Raw genomic sequence first — 18,326 nt, 5'->3', positions numbered from 1 at the left:
ATCTCCTACTAGTCAGACTTAATAACCATGAATCTTTTTCTTTTTTCCTCTCCTCAGATGTACATCCAGACAACAACACTTACTGTCTCCATGAGTTTAAGTGCTTCGGTGTCTCTGGGGATGCTCTATATGCCCAAAGTTTATATTATAATTTTTCATCCAGAGCAGAATGTTCAAAAACGCAAGAGAAGCTTCAAGGCTGTGGTGACTGCTGCTACCATGCAAAGCAAACTGATCCAGAAAGGAAATGACAGACCGAATGGCGAGGTGAAAAGTGAACTCTGTGAGAGTCTTGAGACCAACAGTAAGTCACCTGTAGACTTTCAGATGGTCGAGAGCGGGAGCACTTCCTAACAGATGTACGTTGAACACTCTTCTACTAGTCTTGGGAGCTACGCTACGTGGTTCTATGGGCCTGAGGCTACATAAGCCTCGAGACTGTCACAACAGTCAGAACCACTGAGTGAGAGCTAAATGCTTACAAACGGGTACTCATTTCCAGCGTACAAATGTCCCACCTGAGCTCTTTAACAAGTATGGCATTTTAGCTCTTACTTTGAGGTATCATAGGCCTTGACAGTTGGAAATCTCTTTCATTTACAAAATTCATTTCTGAAACTTAGGAATTAGTCTACAATATCTGTTGCTTCAGTGTTGGCTGCTTTTTGTTATTGTAGTTTATCAGTGATATTTGTGGGATGAGGTGCTCAAGGTCTTGCACAAATAAAGGACCCATTGTTTGGGTTTTGGGGAAATGAGAAAAGAGTTAACACATCTAGTGGAGTCACCATAAGTATGTTCCCAGTGTGCGCCCCCCTTTTTTTTTTACTTTCCTTGATTTCATTCTTGACTATATTAATTTCAAATAAGCCTTGAAAGTCTCCTGACCTCAAATACAGAATCCTTTCTGCCGCTTTCTTCACCTTTCTATGCTATGTAGCGACCAAAAGACATCATATGTTGACAATGAAACCCAGGATAATCCATCAAAGTTCAACTTAACACTTAAGACTTTCTTGGTATCCATAGAAATACATTAAACAGGTCAGGCATTTGTGTTGTAAATATTTAGAAAGTAGAAGATAATTTGTATTACCTGGTTATGTAAACAAATTAAAGGGAATTAAATTAAAACTGATATCTAGAGTGCTCTCAGTATTTTGAGAATGCCATAGTATAAGTCTGTATTAACTAAAGATAAGTTTTTCTGTTAATGGTATACATCTATAATCCCAGAAGTTGGGAGATTGAGGCAAGAGGATTGTGAATCTGTTGCTTGGGCTATATCGGCACTCTGTCTCAGAAAAATAAGATGATTCAAGAGCAAACATACTCCCTTCCCCTCTAGGATCTGCTATCGGGCTCTTTTTCCTGGTTGGTATTCTTTTGACATTGTTTTAGTTAGGTGTTTTTTGTTTTTTTGTTTTGTTTTGTTTTTTATTTGTTTGTTTGTTTTTTACTGTGAAGAGTCACCATGACGGAAACAGCTCTTATAAGGAAACATGTAATTGGTACTGGCTTACAGTTCAGAGATACAGTCTGTTGTCATTATGGGGGGATGCATGGTAACATGCAGACAGATGTTATGCTGGAGAGGGAGTTGACAATTCTACATCCTGATCTATAGGCAGCAGGCAGAGAGAATGAGCCACTGGGCCTGGCTTGAACATCTGAAACTTTAAAGCCTGCCCCAGTGACACACTTTCTCCAACAGAACCACGCCTCCTACCAGTGCCACTCCCTATGAGTCTATGCCAGTCATTTTCTTTTAAATTACCACAGATATTAAATACACAAGAATTCTCTGTTTAGCTCTGTTCCCCATTTTTAATTGGATCATTTTGTTTGTCGGTGTTTGTCTTGAGCTCTTTAAATATTCTTGATATTAGCTTTCTATCAGATGTAGGGTTGGTGAAGATCTCTTTCCAGTCTGTAGACTGTTGTTTTGTTCTGATGACATTGCCTTTTGCTTTACAGAAGATTTTCAGTTTTATGGGGTCCCATTTATTGATTGTTAATCTTAGAGCCTGATCTGTTGGTGTTCTGTTCAGGAAGTTGTCTCCTGTGCCAATGATGTCAAGGCTCTTTCCCACTTCTTTCTTCTAACAGATCTAGTGTGTCTGGTTTTATGTTGAGGTCTTTGATCCACTTGGACTTTAGTTTGTGCAGAGTGATAAATATGGATATATTTTAATTTTTCTACATGTTGACATCCAGTTAGACCAGCACCATTTGTTGAAGATGCTATCTTTTTTCCATTGCATGGTTTTGGCATCTTTGTCAAAGATCAGGTATACATAGGTGTGTGGGTTTATTTCTGGCTCTTTTATTAGATTCCTTTGATCCACCATTCTGTTTCAGTGCCAGTACCATGCCATTTTAGTTACTGTTGCTCTATAGTACAGCTAACGGAAGACTATCAAATGGCGAGAAACACTTAAAGAAATGCTCAACATCCTTAGTCACCTGAGAAATGCAAATAAAAATAACCCTGAGATTCCACTTCACATCCATCAGAAAGGCTAAGATCAAAAACTAAAGGATGACACATGTTGGGGAGGTTGTAGAAAAAGGGGAATTCTCCTCCATTGCTGGTGAGAATGTAATCTTGCACTACCACTTTGAAAATCAATCTGGCACTTTCTCAGAAAATTAGGAAGAGTGGTACCTCAAGACCCAGCTATACCACTACTGGGCATATATCTGAAAGATGCTCAACCATACAACAAGAACATTTCCTCAATCATGTTCACAGCAGCTTTATTTGTAATAGCCAGAATCTGGAAATAACCTAGATGTCCCTCATCTGAAGAATGGATGCAGAAATTGTGGTACATTTACACAGTGGAATACTACTCAGCAATTAAAAACAAGGAAATCAGGACATTTGCAGGCAAGTGGGAAGAACTAGAATATATCATCTTGAGTGATGTAACACAGAAGAACAAAGACACATATGCTATATACTCACTTACAAGTGAATATTGACCATGCAATATAAGATAAACATAATAAAATTTATAGTCCTAAAGAAGCAAAACAACATAGAGGACCCTATGGAAGAGGTTGAAACTCACTGAGAAGGGCAAACAAGATAGACATCAGTAGTATGAGAAGATAAGGAACATGACAAGAGCCTTCCCCTGGGGTCCTCTGAAAGACTCTAACCATCAGGGTATGGAAGGAGATACTGACACTCATAGCCAAACTTTGGCAGAGTGTAGAAATCCTAATGAAAGAAGAGGGAGATAGAAAGACCTGGAAAGGACAGCAATTCCACATGAAGACTAACAGAGCCAAAATACCTGGGCCCAGGGGTGCCCGCAGATACTCCAACCAATACTCCAATACTCCAATACTCTAACCAAAGACCATGCATGGACAAAACCTAGACCCCCTGTTCAGAGGAAGCCCATGAGCTGCTCAGTTTCCAAGTGCATTCCCTAGTAAAGGGTACAGAGCATGTCTCTGACATGAACTCAGTGGCTGGCTCTTTGATCACCTCCACCTAGGGTTTTGTGCTTTGCCAGGCCACAGAGGAAGATGATGCACCCAGCCTTGATGAGACCAGATAGGCTAGTATCAGATAGAAGGGGAGGAGTTCCACCCCTATCTATGGACTGGGGAAGAGGGATGAGGGGAGAGGAGGAAGGAGGGTGGGACTTGGAGGAGATGGAGGAGGCTACAGCAGGGATACAAAGAGAAGAAATTATAATAAATATATAAATAAATACTTGCAAAAATACAGAAGAAGACTAGGAATTGGTTTTATTTGGCTTATTTACTAAAGAAAGTTATAGCTTTCGCTGGATTGACAAAAATTCCTCTGAGTTAATCTGTCTAGATATCTATGAACATTCCATATTATAATATGCTACACATGGAGATAATCTTAGATACATATGCGTGCTTTGCAAGCTTCTCAGTTTAAGGTCTGGTGACATGGCAGAGAAGATAAAGGCACTTATGAGCAGCTGTGTCAACCTGAAGCGTCTCCTGGGACCCGCACTGGAAGGAGAGAAACATCTCTCACAAGTTGTATTTTGGCATCTACATATCCTCTGGGCCACACACACACAATTTACAAACAAACAAATAAACCAAAAGAAAATTAAAACCGTAACGCTTAAGCCATCCTCAGAAGCCCTCTTGATTCCAAGAAGATCATCCAGTAAAAATCTCAGTTACCTTTAGAGAAAGAAACCTTGTAACAACTCCACAAGTGCTTGCACACAGACATCAAAAAGCAACCTGTGAAAGTGCAAGAGCTGACATAGTAGGATGGGTTTTAGTAACAACTACGTAAGATCACCCCATGATAGATGAATGATTTACCAATGACAGGATCTGAGCAAAATGCTGATCTGGGGGTGGAATTTTTCTCTGTTTTCCAGCTTGCAAGCATGGGATAGGGATTTAAAATCCATGCAGATGCCAGTAAGCTGCTCTTGGCACTATGCGTGTTTAACACTGGCACCGGAGGCATGAATCAGCAGACACTGCTTGACCTGTATTTTGTGGCACTCCAGCAAAGGATGTAATGGGGTTTCAAATGGAAACAACTAACATTTTGGTAGAATAAATACCAATCATCCCAAGCCCACCTTAGGAACATGATGGGAAGAAAAAAAATCAATATCCTTTTCTCACCCCTTTGAAGAGCAAATAGTTTCCCCTAAAAGTAAAATATCTACTGTCAATAAGCCCCAATCTTGTATCATTAACAAATCACAAACACTGACTGTTTTCCCTGTTATTTTCTGTGGAATCAAAGTGGAAATTACACAATGTGTACACATTTCTTTGATTTCTTAAAAAATAATGGAGGTTACAGACTTAAAGGCTGTTATGAGAGTAAGCTTATTGTAAAATGGAAGAGTTAAAGTTCACATCTGAAAGCTAAAAATAAAAAAAGATCAATCAAGATAATGTGAATTACCACCTGAATGAAAAGTTGGGTTTTAGCTAATATAATTAAAATAAAGAACAACTGTTATTGTAGCACACACCCTTTTATGTTAGTAGAGGGAGTAGCTCGGGAGCTGTGGCTACTCATCTGTTGATGGAAGTTTTGATTGTGACTGAACGGTGGCACACCCATATATTTAAATACATCATACATTATGTATGTATGTATGTATGTATGTATGTATGTATATGTGTGTGTGTGTGTGTAATGCATATGCATTACAGCCTCTTGTGTTCAGAAAACTCATTCTAAGATTTATTTTAATATATATGTATGTATGTACATGTATATGTATGTGTCTGTGAGTGAGTGTTATCTGTGACTATTGGTGCCTGTAGAATCCAGAGAGGGCCTCAAGTCCATGGTGATGAAGTCACAGGTCACTGTGAGCTTCCCTGAATGCTGGGAACCAAACTCAGGTCATCTGCAAAAGCAGTTAGCATTTTTTTTTTTTGTATGAAGTCTTCTGAAATAAATGCTTTTATTTAATTTATAAAACAGTGATTTCATATCAAACACAGTTCCACAATTGAATTTTTTTAATTTTATTTTTATTAATTACAGTTTATTCACTTTGTATCCTAGCTGTAGCCCCTCCCTCATCCCCTCTCAATCCCAGCCTCCCTCCCTCTTCATTTCCCATGCCCCTCCCCTAGTCCAATGATCGGGAAGGTCCTCCTCCCCTTCCATCTAACCCTAGCCTATCAGGTCTCATCAGGACTGGCTTCATTGTTTTCCTCTGTGGCCTGGTAAGGCTGCTCCTCCCTCAGGGGGAGGGGATCAAAGAGCCAGACATTGAGTTCATGTCAGAGACAGTCCCTGTTCCCCTTACTCCCAGGGAACCCACTTGGAGACTGAGCTGCCATGGGCTGCATCTGTGCAAGGGTTCTAGGCTATCTCCATGCATGGTCCTTGTTTAGACTATCAATCTCACAAAAGACTCCTATGCCCAGCACTTTTAAGTTTGAACATTCTCTCTAGGCCTAGAAGGATTATTTTAAAAGTAAGTGTGGATTTCACCCAGACTTCCATGTCTTATGATTAAAATGTCAGAACTTCATAATATTTTTAAGGAATGTGAAGTTAGAAAGCTAACTAATTCCCTGACTTTGCATGACATGGCATTTTTCTGTCTCAAGCTATCCCGTGGTTTCAGAACAGAGAGTGGAATGAAAACAAAGTTTCCACAAGGTTTCCCAACATTACCTGATCATTGCTTCAGTTACCTTTCTTATGATATACTCTTTAATAAGTGATGACAGGAATCACCATTTCTATAGCTCGTGAGTACAGTGTGGCACACTTAAGGAGGTTTATCATTGCCCTGTTCAAAATTGGTTTTCTATGGTGCATATACACACATAACTTTGCCAAAACAGTTCCCATTAGATCATCTGCACATCTTTAATCTATTTTGATCCATAATAATTCTAAAATAATGATTCATCAAAATTATCTGACATTTGAAGTCATTTCTTATAGTTGCTTTATTTTATTGAAAATAGATTTGTTTCTGTCATAATATACCTTCACTATGAATTTCCCTCCCTCTACCCCCTCAGTTTCTTCCCTCTTCCTTTCCTACCTCGATCCATTCTCCCACATTCTCTCATTAGAAAATAAACTGTCTTCTTAGGGGTAATAAAATAAAAATAAGACGCAATAAAATAAAACATATGATCAAACAAAAACTAACTTGTTAGGATAGGGCAAAACAAACAGAAGAAAAGGAGCCTAAGAAATGGCAGAAGAAACAGATCAATTCAGAGACTTATATTTTGTTTCCATGTTTAGAAAAATCCCACAAAACTAAACTGGAAGCCGCAATATATATGCTAAAGACCTGTAGCATAAAAAGAGAGAAAAAAAATAAAAGATGTATAAATTTAAATAAAATAGTCTAGGGACCTAGAATAACACAAAATAGTAGTGTTGAAAAAAATGTCAATAAAATGACTCTGAAAGACATTCTGTTAGACTCATGGATCATACTTGCTCAGTCATCATTAGAGATGTCTCTTTTTGCGGCAATTGGGAACAAAAACAGAGTTCCACAGCCTAACATTATTCAGAAAGTTAGGGACCTTGGAACCCTCCGCTCCAAATGAGATGTCTTCTCATCAAATCTCTTCTCTCAGAGATCAGAAAACCCTGAGGAAGAGGATGTAGCATGTCAGAGTCAGAGGGAATGGACAACACCAAGGACACAAGGGCCACTAAATCAACATGAAAGATGCATGAATGAATTCAGACAGACTAAGAGATCATGCAGAGTTCTGCACAGGTCTACACCAGATACTGTTCTTGAGCTGAAAGGAGAGGCTATCTCCAGTCGATAACCACATGCAAATGAAAATTAGCTCTCCTCCCTCCCATAGCTTAGTTTTATTTAATTGCTTGTATATTGATATTTTCAGGACTGACGATTTCATATTGAACAGCCAATGGGTGTGCTCCACCATGACAATGATGCTCGGCATTATTTAGGTGCCTGTAGTTATTCACCTATGACTAGAGTCTGGTGATTCGCCCCTTCCATTTTATTAAGTCTGTTGGTATCATGCTTGTTCTGGTCTTTTCCCCTTTTTGCACTCTACATATTTAATAGATATTTCTCACCCTCTCGGACATTTCTGACAATGCGGAATAGTGCTGAAAGTTCAGTGACCCTTTTACCTGTCACCTTTCTAAGTCACAGCATGATTTCTTCATCACAGCTACAAGTAATTTTTGAAAAATCCATCAAAAGGAAAAAAAAAGTATAGATTTTGTTTTCTTTGAGAAATTAAGAGGCACCAAATGTATTGTATGTATCAAAATACGAACACTGAAAGTGAACCAATATAAAAAGCATTGTGCCTCGCTTTGCACACACTCACAAAATGCAGTGGACAGCTTACGTTTAGGAAAAGGGGCCATCCAATAGGACCAGGAAAGGACAGGGGATTTCCATCACTAAGTGCTTGTCACTCAAGCATAAGGATCTGAGCTGAATCCACACCACACGCATGAAATCTGCGTGTGAGAGTCATTCACAATCCAAGTGCTGGGGAAGCAGAGAAAGGTGAATCCCGGAACTCACTGGCCAGCCAGACCTAGCTGACTGAGGAGCCCTCACATTTGAAGAAAAACCTCGCTCTCAAATTACAGGATGATGGCTTTAAAGAATGACATCTGAACTTGAGCTCTAACCTTCACATGGATGCCCGTGTGCCCTCACACACTCAGAGACATACAAAAAGTGATATACACAGAGACACACCCACAGGGGCATATATATAGACACACTCAGAGGAAGACATACAGACACACACACACACACACACATACACACACACACACACTGAGGAAGGGAGGGAGACAATAGTATTTCTCCAAAAGAAAAAAAACAATGTTCTCCGAAAAATATTCTTTGTCTCTATTCTTACAACATTTAATTATTGGTGGGGATAAGGCTCATGGATTTGCTTAATTTTTCATTCATTTTGTAGAAATAGAGTGTAATGTGCAGCTGGAATCAAGTCCGCTTCCTTCCAGTGTGCCATGATAATAAACAACTGTGGACAGCGAAGAAAATAATTCATGAGTGACCTAGTGTGAACATACACTTAATATTACTAAATTAAATAAAAGTTATTAAAGCCATGTATCATGGGCGCTTCCTTGGACTGTGCTAATTTTCATGATAGATTTAGCATGACTGGGTTCTCTGTAAGCTGAATGGGTTAATCACCGGTGTCCCGAATGACAGAGGGAGAAGTGTGATTATCAACTATGCACAAAAAACAGCTTTATGATTTTTAGACATACTCAATGTATACACTGTCAAAAATTATTTTAAAACATTTTAATTTTGAATTGACGTAATTAATTGAAATACATGTTTAAGTTTTTAAATACAATTATTCTAGTATTTAACTTAAAGGAGGTAACGATTTTGAACATTTTCACATAAGAATAATATGTTTAAAATTTGCAATTATTTGTATTTAGTTTTGTATTGTCTGAAGTATTAGAAAGAGTAAAAATTAGAATTTTTTGTTGTTCATGTGTTTCTAATAATTAGACAGAATATTTTGTTTTTATATGTTCCTTAAAATAGTTAAGCATTGTTTTATACTAAGTTGGTAAGAGAAAAGTTAAATATTAATGTTATCCTTTGAGACTTTATTTTCATGTATCCCTTAGTTAAAATAAAATAAAAAAAACACATATATCCATTGCCTGTATTAATATTAAGCTAAAAATGGTATGTACTTGATATTTTGGCATGTTAATTACTAAAGTCTGAGATTATTGCCATTTTTTATTAGTTATATTTTTTAATTTTTTATATTAATCACAGGTTACTTACTTTGTATCCCAGCCGTAACCCCCTCCCTCATTCCTTCCCAACCCACCCTCCCTCCCTCATCTTCTCCCTGCCCCTTTCCAAGTCCACTAACAAGGACCATGTATGGAGATAACCTAGAACCCTGCTCGGATGTAGCCCATGGTAGTTCAGTGTCCAAATGGGTTCTCTAATGAGGGGAACAAGGACCATTTCTGACATGAACTCAAGGGTGAGCTCTTCCACTCCCCTCCCACGAGGGAAGAGCAGCCTGGCTAGGCCACAGAAGAGGATATTGTTAAATTTTAATGGAAGATAAACATTGTCAAGGTACAACTAATTATAACCACTTAGTTACAGATTCAGTGAAGTGGTTAAAATCTTTGATTTAGTCTGGTAGATTTTTTTATGTCTATTTTTTGAGACATTGGTGCTTTCTTTTTTATATATATGAAAATTCAATTTGTCAGGGCAACATGTAAATTAGATTTCGCTTAAGTTTTCTAATGATTAGCATTTTTGTAATCACTCTTCTGCTAAATATCCACGTACCGCACACTGGACTGGGAGCTCCTGCCCATTAGCATTTTGGCTGAATTTCTCATTGAATTTCTTCTGCATGGTTTAAAATACTAAGTACCATGTTTTTAAAGAACATTATCATCAGACAGCCCTAGCAGAATTTGAATTTTGAAACTGTATCAGCAAAGTGGTTATTATATGCTATTAACTTGTCCTAATTTTTCTTAACAGCTTCTTCCACCAAGACAACATACATCAGCTACAGCAATCACTCAATCTGAGCAGGGAGCAGCACCATCTGAAGGCAGGTGCTGTGTGTTCTGAAGTATTGAACCAGAGACTGCAAAAATGCACTCCTGGAGATCTCCATAGACTACAATCAATCGGATCAATAGTCTTGTAAAGAACAAAAATTAGCCACGAGCCAAAAGTATCAATATTGAGGAGCAAAGAAGCCCATTTTATACAATACAACCAATGAGTGTCAAGCTAAAGTATTGCTTACGTGTGAGCAGTTAAAAAACAAAAATCTCAAAAGGAAAACTAATGTTAGCTTGTGAAAAAAAATGCTGTTGAAATAAACCATGTCTGATGTTATCCTTGTAAGTATTTTTCTGTGATTGTGAGAACTCCTGTTCCTGTCCCACACTGTTCAATTGTATCAGACTCCGAGTCTGTTTCTTGTAATGGCTGACTGGATTGAAGCCCTCGGTTGTGCTACAAAATAAATGCAATGATTGACGCATGCAATTTTTATACAAATAATTTATTTCTAATAATAAAGGAATGTTTTGCAAATGTTGAGCGTTGTTTCGTTTCAGTTTTAAAACAGGGTAACCCCTTACCAGTTTGCACTCTGCTGTTTTTAGACCCTTACCCTGGGTTGATGCGGCCTCTTTCAGGTACCTGGCTTTTAACTGTTTGTGAGAAGACTTTTATTGCTCTGTGAGGAGGTATCACTGGTATATTTTATGAATACTTTTGATTCATGTAATGGATTTTCATAGCAACTACTCCCATGAAGAATCAAGTTGTAGCTTGGTAAAATTTCTTCAAGTTGTTATAATTGACAGTGATTTAAACTTTACTTTTGAGAATATATTATGAAAATTGTCATGGAAAATAGATAGATCACTCTCTGACCAAATTGCTCCATATCATTTCTAATTCAAAACTTTTTCATACTGAAATATTCCCTGCTATGTGATATTAACCTTCTATCACCTGCGCCTAGCAGTCACTGAAATCAGCAGAGTAATGGGCCTTACCCAGGTCATTCTTCAAAACCCTGAATTAGCATATTTATTCCTTTGGCATCATTAATGAAACCACAGTTCAGATAACATGTCAATGAGTTCTTATTTTCCAAGTGAAAACATTCGTTGCTTCATAAAACAGTATCATTAAAGAAGAGAAAACAGGAAGCTTGTCCATATTAATAAACATACCAGGGAGATAGAGAAAACAGGGAACAGGACAGGAGCCTACTACAGAGGACCTCTGAAAGACTCTACTCAGCAGGGTATTGAAGTAGATGCTGAGACTCATAGCCAACCTTTGGGCAGAGTGCAGGGAATCTTATAAAAGAAGGGGGAGAAGGAAGACCTGGAGGGAACAGGAGCTCCACAAGGAAAGCAACAGAACCAAAATCCGGGCCCAGTGGGTCCTGCAGAGATATCCCAACCAAGGGCCATGCATGGACATGACCTAGACCCCCAGCTCAGATATAGACCATAGGCAGTGCAGTCTCCATGTTTGTTCCCTAGTAAGGAGAACAGGGGATGTCTCTGACCTGAACTCAGTGGCCAGCTTTTTGATCACCTCCCCCTGGGGGGGGGGGCAGCCTTGCCAGGCCACAGAGGAGAACAATGCAGCCAGTCCTGATGAGACCTGATAGGCTAGGGTCAGATAGAGGGGAGGAGGACCTCCCCTATCAGTGAATTCACTGATAGGGGATCAGTAAATTTGTGATTGTTTTGTCCTGGGATTCTCTATGACATGCAGTCTCAGACATCTATCAAATCAATGGCTCTCTACAATCATTTTGTTAGTAAATGTTCTCTGTGCTGAGTTAGCCTAGCCGGCTCATTGCTTTCCTTATAGACATAAAGAGCCATCTCTATGACTTCACCCAAGATATTAACAGTCACTTTATTTAATTGATAGGGTTCACATAGCATCATGTAGACTCTGTTCATCCATAGAATAGTTTTCTAGAGCTCTAAGAAGACAGGTAGCAATGGACAGAAGGAAATACACGGTGATTAGCTTTATGTTGAGTTTCTCCATGTAATATTTGTTCTTTGCAGGTAATATTTTAATCAATAAAACTATCATTCTTCAATATCTGAACTAGGGAAATAAAATTTTATAATCTAAATCCTAAATCCAGTTCTGGGTGTGTTTTCCAGATAAGAACTGTGCTGAGACGAATAGTCCTAGTATTATATGTTTATTTTATAGTAACATGTGGCTCAGGACTGTTAGCGAGGCTGAGAAATTTTCATTTTTAAATGGCCAGTTTCTTCATGAAGATTTTAATTATTCATTAGATGTTTTATTTGGTTTTAACAAATATCCATGTTTAATTGAGAAAATTCATTGGATTTAATAATTCTTCCGTGTCATTCACAGGGAAAAACTCGAGTATGTTTCATGCATTGATTGAACTCATCAGGGATGGTTGCTGTGACAGGGTGACAGACATCAAAGCTGGCTTTCAGAGCAACTGAAAGGGCTTTTAGTTATTACTTTAAGTTTTTTAATATTTTTAAAAATATGAAGCATTATTGATACCATTTCAAAATTTTTATTATTATAAATTTTCCAATGGAGGTTTTACCTAAGTGTATTTCTTATAAATAGATGATATATGTTTGGTTTCATACCAAGCCTGACATAATAATGGCTTTAATGAATTTTTGTGCACCTATCTCCTTATCTGACATTGCTTCATTAGAAAACTGTCTCCTGTAAATCTTGTCAGCCTCTCTAGCGGGGAGGGGGAGGGTGTGGATCAGAAAATTCCATCACCTTCTTACAGTAGAAACTCAGGAATTCTCTCCTCCACAATGGTTGTTTTCATAAGGATCTTTCTGTAGGCTCAGTGATAGCCTGGGACGCCGGTAATATCCCCTGAGCAGGATTTAGCATTTGTTTGGTAGTGGTCCATAAGACCTGTGGTTTAAAATGAGCTGCCTGTGCTCCATAGATAAGCAAATGCTAAGTTGCACACAAAAATATACAGTATTATAGTCTTTCTAACTGACCTTGTGTTTTATTCTGGACAAGAAATGTCACATCTAATCTCAGCATGCCAGAGGGAATGCTAAAAATGTAGCTTCAAGTAATATTCAGCAAATGTCACTGGTAGACAATGAGAGATGTATTAGTGTGACCTCGGGCCAAGTATGACCTGAGTTTAAGAAAAATTAGCTCATGATAGGGAGTTCTAGAGGCTTAAATCGAGGATTGTGTGCCATGAACTAATTTTATTTTTTAAGTAATTTAAACTTGGGAATAACCATTAAGATATGAATAGAGATTGCAAGACTAATTTAATTTGTTGTGTTTTTTAAATCTTTAAAATAATTAACATTTAAACTAACTTTTTTCTTTCAGTTACCAATTACAAAATACCTAACCAGGAACAGAAGTTTTGTTAGGTGTTTATTTTTTCTGTCTTTATGTCAGTATTCTATATTTACCAACAGTTTTGATGCCAGAAATATTAAGAATTTTCTAAAACATGTTATGCTAAATTTTTATTTTGTTCACGCTGTGGGTAGAACAACATCTTAAACTTCTATTATGCAACCATCAGTTTTCTCATTTCATTTATTGAATTGTGTTCAATATTAGAACTTTCATCCATTTTCTAGAAGGAGATGGCCAAGGGGAATAAGGAGGCTGCTATAGAGGATGAATGAGAAATAATTGTAAATGATGCCATACTCTAATCCTGAGGAATGCTTATAAAAAGTGCTTCTTTTTGCTTCAATAGTTGTCATTTAATGACAATAAGAGTAATGAAATTAAAGTGGAGTTCAATCAGAAGAAAATATAACTTAAAGAGAGACACATTAAAGAATATTCAGAAACTTGATGACTGACACTTGTGAAGTATCATATTAGGAACATAAAGAGAGAACACAGCTTATAACTTTATTTTAATATATATCCAGTGCTGTATTTTTTTTTTCTGCAGCATAATCTTCAGTGGTGGTGTAACTTCACTATTGCATTATTTTCATTTTATTTAGTGGTGGAGTAACTACACTATTCCGTTATTTTCCTTTTGTTTAGCACTCTATGTATCATTCAGAATTTTTCTCCCTTTTAAACCCTCTATCATTAATACAGAGTTTTGCGACGCACTTGAATTAAATTTCTACACACGCTAACCCAGTACTCAAACTGAACCCTGCCTGCCTATCTTTCCCCTGGCCCCACCCATCTGAATGTAGAGGTTGGGTGGTACCTTTCCCTCCCTGTGGGTTGTTGGGGACACTTGCGGTGGTGTCAGAGCCGAGCCCATCTGGGCTGGCTGGTTATCATCTGGTAACATAGTGACCAAGTTCCTTCCACCCTGCCCACCAGGGAAGGCGCTCAGTGTCAGTGAGGTGACGTCGATTTTCGCTTTATAAGTAGACTAACCCGACCTAGCCGCCAGGTCTCAGCCCAAGAAATCAACGCCGAGCTTTGCTCAGGCGACACGGATGCATTGGAAGCAGTGGGACACAGGTCTTCCCCTGGGAATTGTGTTTTGGGATGAGTCCGCAGGTTCAGAATGCGGGTTTATTTCTGAACTGATATTGGTAAGAGACAGTATAGCATCTATTTATTTAGATGATTGAGCTGGTAGATGAGGCAAAAATTATTAAGAATACATAAAAACGATTTTAAAAGTTAAAAGATTCTCAAAAGAATAAGGATGAACAAAAACAAAATTTATCAAAAAATACAGTTTTGTGTTTGCCTACTACTAAGAGGTTCAAGAAAATCTGATTTTGTTGCTATGATTATAAATTTGTCAGTATTTATGTTATTGTTTTGTGTGTTTTTGAGGTTATACTATACCTGCATAATTTTCTCCTTTACCCTCCTTGCTCTCATTAAAATCCATGACATTTTTACAATGTTCTTACTTGCATATATATGTGTGTGTATATGTGCATAGACACAACACATACATATGTACATATGTATATATATGTGTGTGTGTGTTGTGTTGGCTTACTGCTAAGGGGCTTGAGTAAAGCTGACTTTGTTTCATATATATATATATATATACATATATATATCTCAAAGCATCTATATACTCTATCAAAATAATACATATGATAGATAGATAGATATACAGATGCTATCAAAGTAATTTTTGCAGTTGTGAAGTAAGCACATGTAATTATGCATGGGTTAAACCTTACTAGGTGAGTTCACTAGTCTTGAAATGGTGTTGATAGTCGGGGCAACATACTAGAAAGTTCATGATACTATATGTGTGGGGTTTGGGTTTCTTTGTTTTCTGTTTCTGTTTTTTTTGTTTGTTTGTTTGTTTGTTTGTTTTTGAGGATAAAGCTCTGCTCATCCTATTCTCTAATTTATTTATCTGTTTGTTCACTTTACATCCCTGCTGTAGTTCCATCTCTCTTCCCCTCCCAGCCCCACTGTCACCTTTTCCCCTCCCCCTCCGCCTTCCTCAGAAAAGGGGGGGCTCTCTTTCCCATCCACCCCATCTCAATCAAGTTGCATCAGGACTGAGCAGTCCTCTTTCCCTGTGGCCTGGGGAGGCAGCCCCACCAGGAAGAAGTGACCAAAAAGCTGGTAAGTGAGTCCATGTCTGATGCAGTCCCCACTTTCTTACTAGAACACCCACATGAGGCCTGAGCTGCCCATCTGCTACAACTTTGTAGGGGCCCTAGGTCCATTTCCTGCATGGTCCTTGGTTAATGCTTCAGTCTCAGCAAGGCCCTCTGGGCTCTGGTTAGACTAAATGTGTTTTTAAAACTCATAACAAAGGTTAAATGAGCAAGTCATAACTTTATTCACTTCATTGCCTTGTTAGGGAATGGATAAGATGACAAAACTAGTATAAAAGTATTTGAGACAACAATAATGTGTTTTTATTCTAGAAAATAAATGCTGAAATAAGAGAGAGAGCTTTGGATATGGGTTAATTTCCTGTAATATGATAAGCCTAGTCACTGAGGTCGTTTATTTTATTGGATTTTTTGGATTTGTGCGGGATGAAATCTCCTAATTAACTTCTCTATCTGATAAAACAGCTGTGTTGAAAGGAGTTCTAGCACAGGCCAACTCTGGAGGAACACCTTTGCTCTAGCTGTTTCCATTAGCTAATGTCCCTGATAAGCGTGGTGCTTCTTTGTTTCGCTTCTAGTAAAATAATTACTAGAATTGTAGCAATTACTTCTAGCACTGGAACTCTGCTTTAATTTTTCACTCTCCATTCTATCCCCTTTCAGATTCAGGATGTCATGACGTGGTGAGGAGACTAACTGAATAAAGAAATATATAGTTGCACTTGTTTCCCATAAATAATCTGTGAACGTGCATTCTTCCTTCTGGAAGGCATTTCCTTTCCATATTTGTAGTACATTACTCCGATGAAGGAAAACAGTTTTTTCAGCAGTTCTCCTGAAGATCACAGACATGAGATGATAATTGCTATATATCCATGAGTTCTTCTATCTACAATTAATGATTAACCAACTTTCCACGCAAAATCTCTCTTGGGTCCCTACCACTGGCAGAAAAAGCAAGAACAAAGAATGTTTCCTGGTCAAAAATGAAAGGTGGGGATCATGGATGTAACCCACCTTTCTTCCTCACTTTGGCTCTGGAGAGCAAGGTAAGAATGGGGAGTAAAGAGGCCTGAAGCCTCAGTTTCAAATGAAATTCCTCCCTGTATTGAGGAGCAGCATCTCTGGAGTTAAATAATCTCACTGAGGTTATTTGCTAATCTCCTGGGAGAAGAAAGAGGAAACAACTAGAACACACAGAATCATGAAGCAGAGGAATTATTGATTGTTTTTGTTTTACCCTTTGCCCTTTTGCTATGCTCTCCAATTTTCTTGAAACATTTGGTAATATCCCCCAAGTGGCTAATTTCTTCAGTGTATATTACAGGTTAAAGAGATCGATATTTTCCTATTTTCATCTGACTTAGTAGTTAACTGGGCACCAACAATTCAACACCAAATGAGTTTTATATTCAACATTTCTTCACGAGTATTCACTGAAATATAAAGAGACATTCTAGAGGTTTCTAGAAAAACAACTGAAGCTGGAATTGAAACAATAGACTTTGTTAAGGTAATCCATTCTTTTTACACTTCATTTTAAATGGATATGTTATTCATGCAGATTCCATGTTGCAGAGATGGTGTAGGTGCTGAGAACGTATCTGTGCCCTCATGACCATTATATTTTGGCAGAAGAAAAGAGAAAATATGATAAATAGAAAATAGTTTTTGACAATGATAAATACTTAGAAAAGCAATACGGGGAAAATGGATAAGAATTAAATAAGAAATAACATTGTGAATTAGAGGGTTGGAATGTCATCTTAATTCTGATGACCAGGTAGAGGGATACTTGAGTGAAGATCTAAAGGAATAAGGGTTTGATATGCACAGTCTTTGATGTGAATTTCTTTCACCAAGAGAAGTTTATGGAAGAACAGCAAAAGGCATGCCCTGAGGCCGAAGACCATCCACGCCAACGGTTTACAGGACTGAGCTTATGTGATTTTAAGATTTTATTTGTCATTGAAAACCTTTTAACTATTGCCTGGGTAGGTAGAAAACCAGTAGAGGGTTTAGAGCAAAGAGATGCCATGAGTCTTATTTTTTAGGGAATCCTGCTGACATCTATGCCAAGGAGGGATAAGTGACATTAACACAGATTTCTGTTAGAAGATGTAGGTGACGGGGTAGAGACAATCATCTGTTACTGGTCGAGGCAATGTTGGTGATTAACATGGTCTAGACTGCACGCATACCGATAGGGGATGCTACTGACATGCTAATGAACACTTTGCGGGAACGTGGTAATTTCTGGGCAGTGGAAAGACTGCATTGCAGTTACTGAAGATGGGTTAGACCACGAGGAGCACGAGTGCAAGGCAGCAGAATGGCTACTACAGTGTGAGCGCCCGTGGCGTCTTCTCTCTTACGCTTTTCAATTTACATTTTAAAGATGTATGAATTATTAAATTGAATAACCCCAGAAACCCTGGCTCAAATTGTGTGACACAAAGGACTATGAAGGCAATCATTTGTCTGAACCCTATATCAATTCTTTTATGGTTATTTTTAAAATTCGTTTAGTTGTTTTACTTGTTATTGATATTTTGTTTTGTTATCTTCCACAATGTGCCTGAGAAACTCTGGGTTGACTTTGATCCCTCCATTACTGTTTTCTCTTTATTATCTCAATAGGATAAATGGCTTTCCTTTTCTCTCTCTTTTCTTATATTCATTC

The 18,326-nt window shown here is 38.0% G+C and overlaps 1 protein-coding gene across 2 annotated transcripts in view; it reads left to right on the top strand.

Annotated features, from left to right (window-relative positions):
• Window positions 1–10,602, top strand: part of Grm8 (glutamate metabotropic receptor 8) — an 858,268-nt gene extending 847,666 nt beyond the window's left edge. The window contains exons 10-11 of one of the 2 annotated variants that reach the window (XM_055608228.1): window positions 58–304; window positions 10,053–10,602. In XM_055608228.1, coding sequence (XP_055464203.1) covers window positions 58–304; window positions 10,053–10,102 — 297 coding nt within the window. In that variant the 3' untranslated portion in view covers window positions 10,103–10,602. Of the gene's footprint in view, window positions 1–57; window positions 360–10,052 lie in introns of both variants that reach the window. The other variant, XM_055608229.1, reaches the window with a different exon arrangement.
• Window positions 10,603–18,326: the final 7,724 nt, after the last annotated feature.

This window comes from Psammomys obesus, unplaced genomic scaffold (genome assembly GCF_907164565.1).
Source record: "Psammomys obesus unplaced genomic scaffold, mPsaObe1.curated_primary_1811, whole genome shotgun sequence".
NCBI classification, from domain to species: domain Eukaryota; kingdom Metazoa; phylum Chordata; class Mammalia; order Rodentia; family Muridae; genus Psammomys; species Psammomys obesus.
This window is presented reverse-complemented; position numbering and strand designations above follow the sequence as displayed.